This window comes from Oncorhynchus kisutch, linkage group LG15, assembly GCF_002021735.2.
Source record: "Oncorhynchus kisutch isolate 150728-3 linkage group LG15, Okis_V2, whole genome shotgun sequence".
NCBI classification, from domain to species: Eukaryota; Metazoa; Chordata; class Actinopteri; order Salmoniformes; family Salmonidae; genus Oncorhynchus; species Oncorhynchus kisutch.
This window is the reverse complement of record NC_034188.2, coordinates 26766927-26781596: the sequence shown is the minus strand read 5'-3', so window position 1 is coordinate 26781596 and position 14670 is coordinate 26766927. Positions and strand designations below refer to the sequence as shown.

Sequence of the window (14670 nt, the reverse complement as noted above, 5' to 3'; positions counted from 1 at the left end):
TGGAGAACTAGAGAGATTATCATTCTATTGCTACCATCCTTACAAAAAAGGGATTGCAGTTTTGAAATCTGTAGTCGACCGTGGTATTTTGTGGGCAATAAAAATAAACTGTGTTATATTGGACACAGTATTTGCAGCATAATGCTGTTATACTGCACTCTCACTGCAGTCTGTGTTATCTGTGGATGGAGAAGTGAAGTATGTAGTACTGTATAAATAAATGTTGGTAGCGGCTACAGGTGGCATATTATCTCACTGTTTTATTTGTGGCAGCAAGTAAACAACACTAAAGACTGTAACAGCATTGTATGGTTTTGGAGATCAAAGTACAGAAATAACATTTGTGCCTCTGTAGTTTCTCGCTCTCACTCTCTCACACACATTTTCATTCATTTTCTCTCCAGTGAATGAGAGGATGATGGGAGCGGACTCTGACCCAGAGTGTTTGTGAGACCGTTGTTGGCGGTTCCATGGTCCATCTTGTGTAAGCTTGATTTGTAATAGCTTGTGCTTTAGTTTTCCACCCTGCTTACCTCATACCCGGGGTTCAAATACATTTGTCTGATGCAGTCATTCACAACGCCCCTACTGTGTAGCAGAGCGCCCCCTCCCAATGCCATTGGCACACCCATTTGTTGTTTTTGTTGTCTTTTATGAATGATGTCTATAGAGGCGGAACAGGAATGTAGGTTTATTCCTGTCTATAGCCAGTAAAACAATACACCATTCACATTATACAGTTTGGTTGGCACACATGTGTACACTTCAGTATCAGTTGACCTTTACGACTGTAAAGTGGTAGGCTACCGTATGATTCTACAGGAACCTTGTCAGAGCAGTATATCAAATAGGTGTCGACCTAGACAGACACAAACATGAGCTATTCATTGAGAGTCAGGGGAGTAAGTAACATGTTCATTTCATAATGTGGATTCTGTCATTTGACACCGATCTATTGTAGATGATAACCCCATTCACAAACCAACATATCCAGACATATTACTGAGAGATGTACAGACAGACATACCAACAGCAGGAAAGACACAAGACAGTAGGAAAACCTGAAAAGATATAGCCAAGCTATCATTGCTCATTGTGTATTTATTCCTCATGTGATTTTTTTCTTCTTCTATTATATATATATATATATATATATATATATATATATATATATATATATATATATATATATAATACCTGCATTTCTCTGCAGGCAAGCACACGCACACACACACACACACACACACACACACACACACACACAATCATCATGCACTCAACGCATGCTGCTATGTAAAACAAAGGATTTGCAGAGGGATGTTCCTTTACCTCGAAGTAATACTTTCAAGTTCTGATACAACTCAAAGTCCACAAAAGATGCCTTATACACAAAAAACGCAACCCCTCCCGTCTGTCTCGACCAATAGCATTTCCAGTGGGGATGCACGCCCGCGCCACATCACTCAGCGTTCGTCACCCGCCCGATAAATAGCACTTTGTTTCGAAAAATCGTTCTTCTCAATTATTCCGAATTACTGGGAGGCAGGAGAGGCAATTTGTTTTTTCGTTTTCTGCAATTGGTGTTAACTTTGTCATATATTCAAGTAAGTTTTACTTTCAGCTTCATACTTGCATCATTTTCACGATTAGCTTATCTATGAAAAGGCTCATAAATGGCAAAACGAGTTTCTGTTTCTGGGCTACAACGCTTAAAACAGAGGCTCTTAAGTATTGCAATGGAATATTGCAATGTTTCAACCCGATGTTGCAAGAATATCTTGGATGTTTGCAATGTTTGAGGCTCCATGCGGTATGCGGACCTCTGCAGCCTATGTTCTTCACTTCTAGTCATTTTTTTAATGCGTTGTAGGCAAAATGTTTAATGGCAAATGTACACGTTTGTGCAGATTTTTTTTTCTTCAAGGTTGATATGTTGACTTTTTTTAATCGAAAACAGTTTCTGTAATTCGAGAGCGCACGCATGGCGCGTGAAACACGCCACAGAATTGTGTAACTTCTAAAAAATATTTACGTTGAGTCCTCCTGAATCTGATCAAATTTGATGGCTCTTTGCCATCTATATGGTGTGAATGATTTGACTGACTTCTATAGTGAACTATGAACCTATTTGTCCCATGTAGGGGGAAGGTAACTTATTAGCTTTTAGACTAAAGTTCAAACTGCAGACAAGCCAAATATTGACAGAGTTGGGGAGGGGGAAGGGTCCTGGTGGTTGATGTACTGTTAGTGTTTGAGACTATGCAACACGTTAACAACCACCAGAACTGGATTTGGGTTAATGTATTGAATTCTGTTCTGAGTTCTCTTTTCTCTTCTCCACAGGATGACAACCCAGTTCCCATCCCTCTCTCCGGAGCAGAAGAAGGAGCTCTCTGACATTGCCCAGAGGATTGTGGCTCCAGGGAAGGGCATCCTAGCAGCAGACGAGTCCACAGGTGAGGAGGCAACGCTGGGCATGGATGAGTGGGTGGTGGGGCGATTTGGCGAGGTGGGAAACTACTGTTGTATTTTCTCAGCAAGTAGCAGTGTTGGCCATCTGAAGGGGGAGTGTTAGAGGGAGATGTTAAGAAGCTACAGGTATCTGTCATTCTTACATTCTTTCCCATAATTTCTCTGACTAGGCACAATGGGTAAGCGCCTGCAGAAGATCAACGTGGAGAACAACGAGGAGAACCGTCGGACTTTCCGTGACCTCTTATTCTCTGCGGTTGACCCCAACTGCATTGGCGGAATCATCTTCTTCCACGAGACGCTGTACCAGATGTCGGACAAGGGTGTCCTCTTCCCCCAGGTCATCAAGGACAAGGGCATCGTGGTCGGCATTAAGGTGAGAAGACCAGCAACGTCCGGTCCCTTTTTGAATGCCATTCTTGATCTGGGACAGTTTGCTTGGTGAAAACAGGACAGGGAGGAAGTATGTATTTTCAAAAGTACTGAGGCTATGCTGCAGTTGTAATGAAGGACGCTCATCCCATATACTACTGATAAGACTGGTTGAGTGTAGACAATTATGACCACACGCCCATCCATCCAACAAGTAATTACTGGCTTCACTTACCAAGATTGGATGTCATATAGTGACACTAAGGATTACACACTACTGGGAAAAGGGTTATAGTTGGAACATTTGTTTTCTAGGTGGACAAAGGCACAGCTGGTCTGAACGGAACCGATGGAGAGACTACCACACAGGGTAAGATTACGCTCTTTATTTCTGTTGCAACTCTAATAAAGCCCTGTGTCAAATCTGAAACACTTTGAAACCAGTTCCTGAAATCTCCCAAGACCACATTGAATCCGTTTGACATGATGGATTGCAAACCGTCAACAGTAAAATGCGTTGCATGACTATGAAAGCAAAGACTGAACAAAAATATAAATGGACCATGTAAAGTTTTGGTCCCGTGATTCATGAGCTGAAATGAAAGATTCAGAACTATTCTGTACACACAGCTTGTTTCTCAAATTTGGTTTACTTCACTGTTAGTGAGCATTTCGCCTTTGCCAAGATAATCCATCCACCTGACAGGTGTGGCATATCAAGAAGCTGATTAAAAGGCATGCTCATTACACATGTGTACCTTGTTAAAATAAAAGGCCACTCTAAAATGTGCAGTTGTCACAACACAATGCCACAGATGCCTCAAGTTAAGGGAATTTGCACCAGAGCTGTTGCCAGAAAATTGAAGGATCATTTCTCTACCTTAAAGTACTGCCAACATAATTTTAGAGAATTTGGCATTAAGTCCAACCGGCCTCACAACTGCAACCCATGTGTGTTGGCGAGCAGTTTTGCTGATTTCAACGTTATGAACAGTGTACCCCATAGTGGGGGTATGGGCAGGCAAAAGCTACGGACAACAAACACAGTTTAATTTTATTGATAGCAAAATTAATGCACAGCGATACCGGGACGAGATCCTGAGGCCCATTGTTGTGACATTTTATCCGCCACATCACCTCATGTTTCAGCATGGGTAATGCTCAGACCCATGTCGCAAGGAACTGTACATAATTTCTGGAAGCTGAAAATGTCCCAGTTCTTCTATAGCCTGCATACTCAGACATGTCACCCATTGAGCATGTTTGGGATGCTCTGGATCGACATGTAGACGGCTATTCCAGTTCCCGATAATATCCCAACAACTTCGCACAGCCATTGAAGAGGCGTGACATATCACAGGCCAAAATCAACAGCATGATCAACTCCATGCGACGGAGATGTGTCACGCTGCATGAGGCAAATCGTTGTCACCAGATACTGACTGGTTTTCTGATCCACGCCCCAGCTTTAATTTATTTTTATGGCATCTGATCAACAGATGCATGTCTGTATTCCCAAACAGGTGAAATCCATAGACTAGGGCCTAATGAATTTTCCAATTGACTGACTTCCTTATGAACTCTAAATCTTGGAAATTGTTTCATGTTGTGTTTTTTTATATTTGTTGTTCAGTATAATGTCATCTTTCTCTCATCAGGTCTTGATGGACTCTCTGAGCGTTGTGCTCAGTACAAGAAGGACGGTTGCGACTTCGCCAAATGGAGGTGTGTGCTCAAGATCTCCGACGCCTGCCCCTCGGCCCTCGCCATCGCAGAGAATGCCAATGTCCTCGCCAGATACGCCAGTATCTGCCAACAGGTGTGTGCATGCCATGATAACTTCTCCCTTCTAAAACTATAGTGCCCTGTACCCTAGGATAGGATCAACTTTAATGTCCCAGAGGGGAAACTGTCAGATGTACAGTACTACTGCTGTACCTGACTTCACAAAAACTAACAAATTATCAGAAATTCCTTAATGGTAAGGTTTGTCTACATAAGTGTGTACACGTGATGTTAATTATTTTTCTCTCGTCAGAACGGCCTGGTGCCCATCGTGGAGCCAGAGATTTTGCCTGACGGAGACCATGACCTGCTGCGCACTCAGTATGTAACTGAAAAGGTGAGCTCATAACCTTGTTATACACTCAATTCTGTGTTGGCCTTCAGGTAATACCAACTGTTATTTGAATCACATTTCTCAGTTGTCAATTTCTCTCTTTCACAAAGCCAGTGCTGGACTTGTTGTAACAGCACGAAATTACAAACGTATCACCCCAAATCTCTTAGTCACATTCCAATTGACATGGCTGAACTGAACGCCTCTAAACCATCCTTCTCACCAGGTCCTGGCAGCCACGTACAAGGCTCTGAACGACCACCACGTCTACCTGGAGGGTACCCTGTTGAAGCCTAACATGGTCACTGCTGGACACTCCTGCCCCAAGAAGTTCACCCCCCAGGAGGTTGGCATGGCAACCGTCACCGCCTTGAGGCGCACCGTTCCTGCCGCCGTTCCCGGTGAGCCCGGGTTAGGTGGATTTGAAGGAGTAAAACATGTATATTTAGTTACGATCAGGTGACGCTAAAATGAACTCGCCACCAAATTGCTTAACCCCCCCCTCTCTCAGGCATCACCTTCCTGTCTGGAGGTCAGAGTGAAGAGGAGGCCACCCAAAACCTCAACGCCATGAACCAGACGTCCCTCCACCGGCCTTGGAAGCTCTCCTTCTCCTACGGCCGTGCGCTCCAGGCCTCTGCCCTCGCCGCCTGGAAAGGCAAGGCCGCCAATAAGCAGTCAGCACAGGACGCTTTCACCTCCAGAGCCAAGGTAAGATGGTGGGGCTATTCTAGGGTAGAGTGGACAACTTACTTACAGGTGCTGACTACAGGGATATCATTGGGAAGCTATTGTATGGTGGCTGCCTCTTTACTTAAAATGAATTGGGTTCAAATTGTCTCCTTTCTCTCTAAGCTTCATTCTGGAAACACATACTTCCCCCCCCCCCCCCCTTTCTCTTACTAAATCACACATTTTAATTTCAGAGCAACGGTTTGGCCTCCAAGGGAAAGTACACAGCGGTCAGCAGCGATGACCAGGCTTCCATGCAGTCCCTGCACACAGCCAACTATGTCTACTAACTAGAGAACACGGCAGACGCAAGGAGCACAACACAACCTTGAGAAATTTGTCACCTGCACACAAAGCAGGAAATTATTGAGCTGGGTTGTCTGGTTTTACTGGTCCCTCCCTTCCATGTTGACATTCCCTAATGACAGATCCAGTTGTACAAGTTATTCTCTGGAGTAAATGAAATAAACAGTGCAAAACAAAGCCTTTGTAAAAGTGTCATGCTGTTTGGTACAAAACACTTAAGGGGATTGTTAGTATAATCCTTTATCAATAGGCAAAGCACTGTATGATAACACTGAATGAACTCGATTGTCTAGGGTTGTTGGATGGATTAAAAAGGATGAATTTCCTGGGGAGGTGTACACTGGAAGTGGTCAGATCATCCTGTTGGCCAGGTGCAGCAGGTTGTTCTGGGCCTGTTTGGGGAACTGCTAAGTGAAGGGGTGGAACAGCTTCAGGATGCTGGGCAGGTTGTTCTGGGCCTCGTCCACTGCAGTCCAACCCCAGATGTCACTCTCCTGAAGTGTGCAAATAGGGTTTCGGGGGAGTTAAACTTAAGGATTGCGAACTGGGAATGGAAACATTGGCATTAACAATTTGAGTGCTAACGAAGTCATTGTACTGCCCCAGGACTGCAGCTATCATGTCACTGGTAATAAACAGCCAAACCCTTGTCATATTTACAGATAAGGCAGTACCAGAGGGGTGGCTCCGTACTCCAGCAGCTTGGACACCATGGTCCTCTCCCTCAGCCTGACTGCAATGTGCAGCGCTGTACGGCCGTTATAGTCACTCTGGTCCAGGTTCACTCCAGACAGGTACCAGGCTTGCAACAGCTGGTAGTCCTTGTTCTGGACAACCCTGATCAAAACAAAATGGATATGTACCCACAATCTACAATTGAAAATAAACTAGATTGATTGGATATTTTCACACTATCTTCAAGCTGCAATATGTAACTACCTGACAATTAAGAAATTGATTATAGATCTCATTGTCAGCAAGTCTAAAATCTGTTCTGTGCTATTTCTACACTTTTGTTTTAGCATCTTACTTTTTTGTACAGAAATACAATGTTTTTGGACATGGAAAATATATTTACAGGTAGTTTAGATGGTATAACGATGCTCTACGCTGTACTTTGTCACAAACTGAAATTATGTGAACAATTTTAGCAACCAGGAATTGACAGTGCAATTCCTGCATCTTTAAGGATTAGCACAACATTTTGCTTAGACACTGACAGATAAGATGTATATGCTGTGACCAAACGCCTAGCTAGATAAGATGTAGACTCACTTGATCAGCTCCAGCCCGATCCTCACAAGCTCCAAAGACAGAGGGGCTCCTTTCAGACGCAGGATGCGGATGATGTCAAAGTGCCTGGAAGGAAAAATTACAATGGATTACTTTCAGTCATTCCAGACACACCATTGTATGCTTATTTGTCAGTCAGCTGGTATTCATATCACAAAAGCAAATCCTCTATTCACACTGCACCGGTTCTTGATGGCCAGGTGAAGCGGTGTGTATCCAAAGCGGTCTTTGAGCTGGGTGCTGGCTCCTTTACCCATCAAGTACTTGACCATATCCAGCCTGCCCTTCTCACAGGCCTTGTGGAGGGGGGTGGTGCCGTCATAGTCCCCACAGTTCACATCCATCTGCGAGGGGGAGAGAGAGTTTCTCAGACAATGTGTAAGGTGTCTGTGTGTGGCAAAGAAATCCTCACCCTCTCCAGGATCTCCTGCAGGGAGAGGAAGTCATTGTTCTCCACACATCCACAGGCGAAGGAGGGCAGCAGCTCCCCGATCATCACTTTGACCTCCTGAGAAATCGATGGTGGGTGAACATCAGTCATGTTATTGGTCAAAGGTCAGACTAACTTCATGAACCATAGGAATTGCTACTTGGTAACACACTTCTTGGCTCTTGTTCTTCAGCCACTTCAGCTTTAGCACTTGGCCTATCCAGTGCAGAAACCTTCTGTCTCTGGTAACAGTGCCCAGAATTATGATGGGTTTGGTGACAATATCCGGTCCGTCCTGTGTGCTGTCCATCTCTGCAAGGATGATTTAGAAGATGAGTTTATGGGGTGGTAGCCAATAAAATAGGCTACACCCAATGATGAAATGAACCCAGAGTGATCAAACTTTTGTTTTTTTAAGTAAAGTCAGCTAGTCATCTAATTAAAAAATATATATACAGTAGGAAGAGGAATATATTAAGAGGTAGCTTGGCCTACTAAAACCTTTGCTTTAATAGTTAATATTAGCGTTAGACAACTTTTTAGTGTTGACTCTAGAACTAATTTCCCAACATTGTAGTAAAGTAGCTAGCTAATTGACAATGTATTTACGCATAGTAAGAACTCAAATACCCATTGCAGACTCGAATTGGACATAACATTCTTGCACTTGCTTGCGTGGCTCACCTGCGGCCTGCTGAGTGCTGCTCTCGATACTTGATGTTAACTTGACCGTTGACCACTTGGGTCGTCACTAGTTACCACAGTAACAAAGTCATAATTATGGCTAAACCCCGCCCATTTCTACAATTTATCTTCTAAAATCTGATTTTTACCCTAACTTTATGCCCAATCTTAAAATAATATGAACATTTTAGATTACATTCATTTTTACGACTTTATGGCTAAGCTAACTAGTGACAACCGTTGACTTGGTCGCGAGACAAACTGGCCTAGCTAGCTAGTACCTTGAGGAGGTAATTGCAGCAGAAAAGAACATCACTCCTCTAACGGTCAATGTTTGCTTAAGTGGCTTATCACAAGCAACGTGGCAGGTCAGAATAAGTAACGTGGCAGGTTAGAAGAATTAAAGTGGAAAGTTAGGAGAACTAACCTAGCAGCAGGTAATGTAATGTATGTTAGGAAAAGGGTTAGGCTTAGCTAAAATGCGAAACGGTCTTGAGTGGCAATCAATCTGCCCAATTAGCTGAAAGGGCTGCCATACATATATTGATCCTCCCACTTATTTCACAACGCCTACCTTGACACACTCTACATATGCAGTTACCAATTACTCACATTAAGTGTACCATATTTATGACCATAAGGAATTGCCAGCTATGTTAGCAGAAGATGTCATACAACATCTCACTGAACGATAACTCCCGAAAGAATTGCCCAGGTTCTATTCCGCTTACTGAAACATTGTTGATCACCACCAAAGCAAGGTGGTAATCAATGCAATTTTCAAAGATTTGACTGAGTTACAGTTTATATAAAGAAATCAGTCAACTGAAATGATCTATGGATGTCACATGACTGGGAATACAGATATGCATCTGTTGGTCACAGATATATTTTTTTAAAGGTAGGGGAGTGAATCAGGAAATCAGTCAGTATCTAGTGTGACCACCATTTGCCGCATGCTGCAGGACACATCTCCTTTGCATAGAGTTGATCAGTCTGTTGATTGTGTTCTGTGGAATGTTGTCCAACTCCTCTTCAATGGTTGTGTGAAGTTATTGGATATTGGTGGGAACTGGAACACGCTGTCGTACATGTCAATCCAGAGCATCGCAAACATACTCAATGGGTGACATGTCTGGTGAGTATGCAGGCCATGGAAGAACTGGGACATTTTCAGCTTCCAGGAATTGTGTACAGATCCTTGCGACATTGGGCCGTGCATTATCATGCTGAAACATGAGGTGATGGCGGAGGATGAATGGCATGGCATTGGACCTCGTGATCTCATCACGGTATCTCTGTGCATTCAAATTACCATTGATAAAATACTATTGTGTTCATTGTTCGTAGCTTATGCATGCCCATACCATAACCCCACCTTCACCATGGGGCAATCTGCACTCAAGGTTGACATCAGCAAACCGCTCGACCACACAACCCCATACACACTGACTGCCATCTGCCCGATACACTTGAAACCGGGATTTATCCGTGAAGAGCACACTTCTCCATCGTGCCAGCGGCCATCGAAGGTGAGCACTTGCCCACTGAAGATGGTTATGACGCTGAACTGCGGTCAGGTCAAGACCCTGGTGAGGACGACGAGTACGCAGATTAGCTTCCCTAAGACGCTTTCTGACAGTTTGTGCAAATTCTTTGGTTGTGCAAACCAACAGTTTCATCAGCTATTCAGGTGGCTGGTCTCAGATGATCCCGCAGGTGAAGAAGCCGGATGTTGAGGTCCTGGGCTGGTGAGGTTACACGTGGTCTGTGGTTGTGAGGCCAGTTGGACGTACTGCCAAATTCTCTAAAATGATGTTGGAGGCGGCTTTTGGTAAAGAAATGAACTTTAAATTCTCTGGCAACTGCTCTGGTGGACATTCCTGCAGTCAGCATGCCAATTGCACATTTCCCTCAAAACTTGAGGCATCTGTGGCACTGTATTGTGACAAAACTGCACATTTTAGAGTGGCCTTTTATTGTCCACAGCACAAGGTGCACCTGTGTAATGATTGTGTTGTTTAATCAGCTTTGTGATATGCCACACTTGTCAGGTGGATTACCTTGGGAAAGGAGAAATGCTAACTAACGGTGATGTAAGCAAATGTGTGCACAACATTTGAGAGAAAGAAGCTTTTTGTGCTTATGGAACATTTCTGGGATCTTTTATTTCAGCTCATGGAACATGGGACCCACACTTTACAAGTTGTGTTTATATTTTTGTTTAGTATATGTCAATTGTAAAGTCTTTTGTCTGTAATGTATTTTTTTCGTTATGTGTCGGACCCCAGTAGGACTAGCTGTCGCCATTGGCGTCAGCTAATGGGGATCCTAATAAATCAAATCAAACGATCAGACAATAATCAGTTGACATTATGCACCACCACAGGTGAGTGGTCACCAACAGATTTGGGGTCCCCAAAAAAATCCTCAGCTTGCCTGATGAGGCGGTGGTCATCACACCACTGCATAAACCTCTGTATCTCTGACCTATACACAGTAGTGTCAGTGTCTATACATTAGATCAAGAATGGCAGTATCATCAGAAAACTGGACAATATAATTATCAGGGTGACTACTTGTACATTTATTTGCAGTGTGAATAGGATGGGTGAACTCACACAGCCTTTGGGGACACCTGTATTAATGACCTTGGGCTCAGACAAGATCTGGTTCAGTTGGACCTGCTGGGTCCTGTTGGTCAGAATGAGTGACACCACCTGATGGTATAGGGGTTGACTGACCTCTGTCTGAACTTGCTGAGTAGGATGTGTGGCTGCAAGGTATTAAACTAAAATCCCCAAATAGCAGTGAGGCATAGGCCTTGGGGTTCTCCAGATGTTGCAGGATGAGATGCACTATGGTGAGGATTACTTCATCAGTGCCATGTTTTTATTTGTAAGCAAACTGATACGGGTCCAACAGTGTGTTTAGTCTGACTGAAGCTTACACACCATCATCTTTTCAAGACACTTAAAATGGGGGTCAGAGCAACAGATCTACATAAACAACAACCTGTAATTTAAATGGATTTTTACTTGGATTTCATGTAATGGACATACACAAAATAGTCCAAATTAAAGTGAAATTTAAAAAATGACTAAACATCACACCTGCGGGACAGGTACAGGATGGCAACAACAACTGCCCGAGTTACACCAGGAAGGCACAATCGCTCCATCAGTGGTCAGACTGTCCGCAATAGGCTGAGAGAGGCTGTCCTGAAGGCTTGTAGGCCTGTTGTAAGGCAGGTCCTCCCCAGACATCACCGGCAACAACGTCGCCTATGGGCACAAACCCACCGTCGCTGGACCAGACAGGACTGGCAAAAAGTGCTCTTCACTGATGAGTCGTGGTTTTGTCTCACCAGGGGTGATGGTCGGATTCGCATTTCTCGTCAAAGGAATGAGCATTACACCGAGGCCTGTACTCTGGAACGGGATCGATTTGGAGGTGGAGGGTCCGTCATGGTCTGAGGCGGTTTGTCACAGCATCATCGGACTGAGCTTGTTATCATTGCAGGCAATCTCAACGCTGTGCATTACAGGGAAGACATCCTCCTCCGTCATGTGGTACCCTTCCTGCAGGCTCAACCTGACATGACCCCCCAGGATTACAATGCCACCAGCCATACTGCTTGTTATGTGTGTGATTTCCTGCAAAACAGGAATGTCAGTGTTCTGCTATGGCCAGCGAAGAGCCCGGATCTCAATCCCATTGAGCACGTCTGGGACCTGTTGGATTGGAGGGTGAGGGCTAGGGCCATTCCCCCCAGAAATGTCACGGAACTTGCAGGTGCCTTGGTGGAAGAGTAGGGTAACATCTCACAGCAAGAACTGGCAAATCTGGTGCAGTCCATGAGGAGGAGATACACTGCAGTACTTAATGCAGCTGGTGGCCACCAGATACCGACTGTTACTTTTAATTTTGACCTCCCTTTTGTTCAGGGACACATTATTCGATTTCTGTTAATCACATGTCTGTGGAACTTGTTCAGTTTATGTCTCAGCTGTTGAATCTTGTTATGGTCATACAAATATTTACACATGTTAAGTTTGCTGAAAATAAACACAGTTGACAGTGAGAGGATGTTTCTTTTTTTGCTGAGTTTATGTATTCACCCCCTTTTCTATGAAGCCCCTAAATAATATCTGGTGCAATCAATTACCTTCAGAAGTCACATAATTAGTTAAATAAAGTCGCCCTGTGTGCAATATAAGTGTCACGTGATCTGTAACCATCTCAGTATATATACACCTGTTCTGAAAGGCTCCAGAGTCTGCAATACCACTAAGCAAGGGACACCACCAAGCATGCGCAACATGAAGACCAATAAGCTCTCCAAACAGGTCAGAGACAAAGTTCTGGAGAAGTACAGATCAGGGTTGGGTTATAAAAAAATATCCGAAACCTTGAACATCACACGGAGCACCATTAAATCCATTATAAAAAAATGGAAAGAATATGGCACCACAACAAACCTGCCAAGAGGAGGCTGCCGACCAAAACTCACGGACCAGGCAAGGAGGGTATTAATCAGAGAGGCAACAAAGAGACCAAAGATAACCCTGGAGGAGCTGCAAAGCTCCACAGCGGAGATTGGAGTATCTGTCCATAGGACCACTTTAAGCCGTACAATCCACAGAGCTGGAATTTACGGAAGAGTGGCCAGAAAAAAAACATTGCATAAAGAAAAAAATAAGCAAACACGTTTGGTGTTCGCCAAAAGGCATGTGGGAGACTCCCCAAACATATGGAAGTTACTCTGGTCAGATGAGACTATAATTTAGCTTTTTGGCCATCAAGGAAAATGCTAAGTCTGGCGCAAACCCAACACCTCGCATCATCCTGAGAACACCATCCCCACAGTGAAGCATGGTGGTGGCAGCATCATGCTGTGGGGGATGCTTTTCATTGTCAGGGACTAGGAAACTGGTCAGAATTGAAGGAATGATGGATGGCGCTAAATACAGGGAAATTCTTAAGGGAAACCTTGGTCAGTCTTCCAGAGATTTAAGATTGGGACAGGGACCTTCCAGCAGGACAATGGCCCTAAGCATACTGCTAAAGCAACACTCGAGTGGTCTAAGGGGAAACATTTAAATGTCTTGGAATGGCCTAGCCAAAGCCCAGACCTCGATCCAATTGAGAATCTGTGGTATGACTTAAAGATTGCTGTACACCAGTGGAACCCATCCAACTTGAAGGAGCTGGAGCAGTTTTGCCTTGAAGAATGGGCAAAACTCCCAGTGGCTAGTTGTGCCAAGCTTATAGAAACATACCCCAAGAGACTTGCAGCTGTAATTGCTGCAAAAGGTGTCTCTACAAAGTATTGACTTTGTGGGGATGAATAGTTATGCACACTCAAGTTTTGCAGTTTTGTCTTATTTGTTTGTTATACAATAAACAATATTTTGCATCTTCAAATTGGTAGGCATGTTGTGTAAATCAAATGATACAACCCCCCCAAAAATCTATTTTAATTCCAGGTTGTAAGGCAACAAAATAGGAAAAATGCCAACGGGGGTGAATACTTTCGCAATCCACTGTACTTTAAAATATGCATTTTTTTCATTCAGCTTCACACTCGCAATCCCCCAAATCCTTCTTGGGGCATTGCGACTCCCCAGCTTCAGAATCACTGATCAAAATATACCTCTTTACAATTGTTAACAATTTAGTTAATAAAAAGTATTTAAGAACTCTTAAGCCTTAGAAGTTTAGTACAACTGCCACACTGGTATATAGTAGAATTTTTAGTAGATTTATTTTTTAAACAGGACGAATCTGAGGGGGCACATGCCCTTGTGCCACTGATTACTGTACAGTATTATTGATATGTTATTATAATTTATAGTTTCCATTGATCAGTTAAAGGACAATTTCTGGCTATGACTATACATCTCCACTAGGGGGAGTAGCATACACAAACACAAGCAATCAGAACACGTTTTGTTGGTAGGTGATTTTACATCAATCTGCTGAAGTGAAGATTATCAGGAACAGGTGACTAGTATGTCTCCTCATTTTTAGGTTTCACTCAGACCTGACAAGATAATATCCTCTTTTACCCCATCTTAATTGTTTGAAAGACAGACGGCTGGACGAGATTAGCTGGACAACAACCTACAAAACATACAGATAAAGATGAGAAGAGATACCGAAAAGCATAAGCACGCACGCATCAAAGCTGGGACCGAGCGACTGCAAAACAGCTTCTATCTCAAGGCCAGCAGACTGTTAAATAGGGCTACCACCCGGT

At 43.6% G+C, this 14670-nt stretch overlaps 2 protein-coding genes across 2 annotated transcripts; one reads left to right on the top strand and one right to left on the bottom strand.

Annotated features, from left to right (window-relative positions):
• Positions 1–1389: 1389 nt before the first annotated feature.
• Positions 1390–6178, top strand: LOC109905079 (fructose-bisphosphate aldolase B). Its single transcript, XM_020502234.2, has 9 exons — positions 1390–1604; positions 2344–2456; positions 2643–2848; positions 3160–3214; positions 4503–4663; positions 4883–4966; positions 5190–5364; positions 5475–5674; positions 5890–6178. Exons 2-9 carry the CDS (start codon positions 2345–2347, stop codon positions 5983–5985), a joined length of 1089 nt encoding a protein of 362 aa, XP_020357823.1. The 5' UTR covers positions 1390–1604; position 2344; the 3' UTR covers positions 5986–6178.
• Positions 6179–6230: 52 nt separating this feature from the next.
• On the bottom strand, positions 6231–8896 carry si:dkey-74k8.4 (L-asparaginase). Its single transcript, XM_020502236.2, has 7 exons — positions 8409–8896; positions 7897–8036; positions 7707–7802; positions 7478–7638; positions 7277–7360; positions 6676–6838; positions 6231–6495 (listed from the first exon to the last, which is right to left on the bottom strand). The coding sequence occupies exons 2-7, from the start codon at positions 8032–8034 to the stop codon at positions 6409–6411; spliced, it is 729 nt and encodes a 242-aa protein (XP_020357825.1). The 5' UTR covers positions 8035–8036; positions 8409–8896; the 3' UTR covers positions 6231–6408.
• Between the last annotated feature and the right edge of the window lie 5774 nt (positions 8897–14670).

Bases quoted from the DNA above. Each gene is read 5' to 3' on its own strand.
- LOC109905079 (XM_020502234.2), top strand. From the start codon at position 2,345: ATGACAACCCAGTTCCCATCCCTCTCTCCGGAGCAGAAGAAGGAGCTC. The intron at 4,967-5,189 runs GTGAGCTCATAA...CCTTCTCACCAG, and splicing joins CTCAGTATGTAACTGAAAAG to GTCCTGGCAGCCACGTACAA. The intron at 5,365-5,474 runs GTGAGCCCGGGT...CCCCTCTCTCAG, and splicing joins CGTTCCTGCCGCCGTTCCCG to GCATCACCTTCCTGTCTGGA.
- si:dkey-74k8.4 (XM_020502236.2), bottom strand. From the start codon at position 8,034: ATGGACAGCACACAGGACGGACCGGATATTGTCACCAAACCCATCATA. The intron at 7,639-7,706 runs GTGAGGATTTCT...TCCCCCTCGCAG, and splicing joins TGCAGGAGATCCTGGAGAGG to ATGGATGTGAACTGTGGGGA. The intron at 6,839-7,276 runs GTGAGTCTACAT...TGTTTTGATCAG, and splicing joins ATCGGGCTGGAGCTGATCAA to GGTTGTCCAGAACAAGGACT.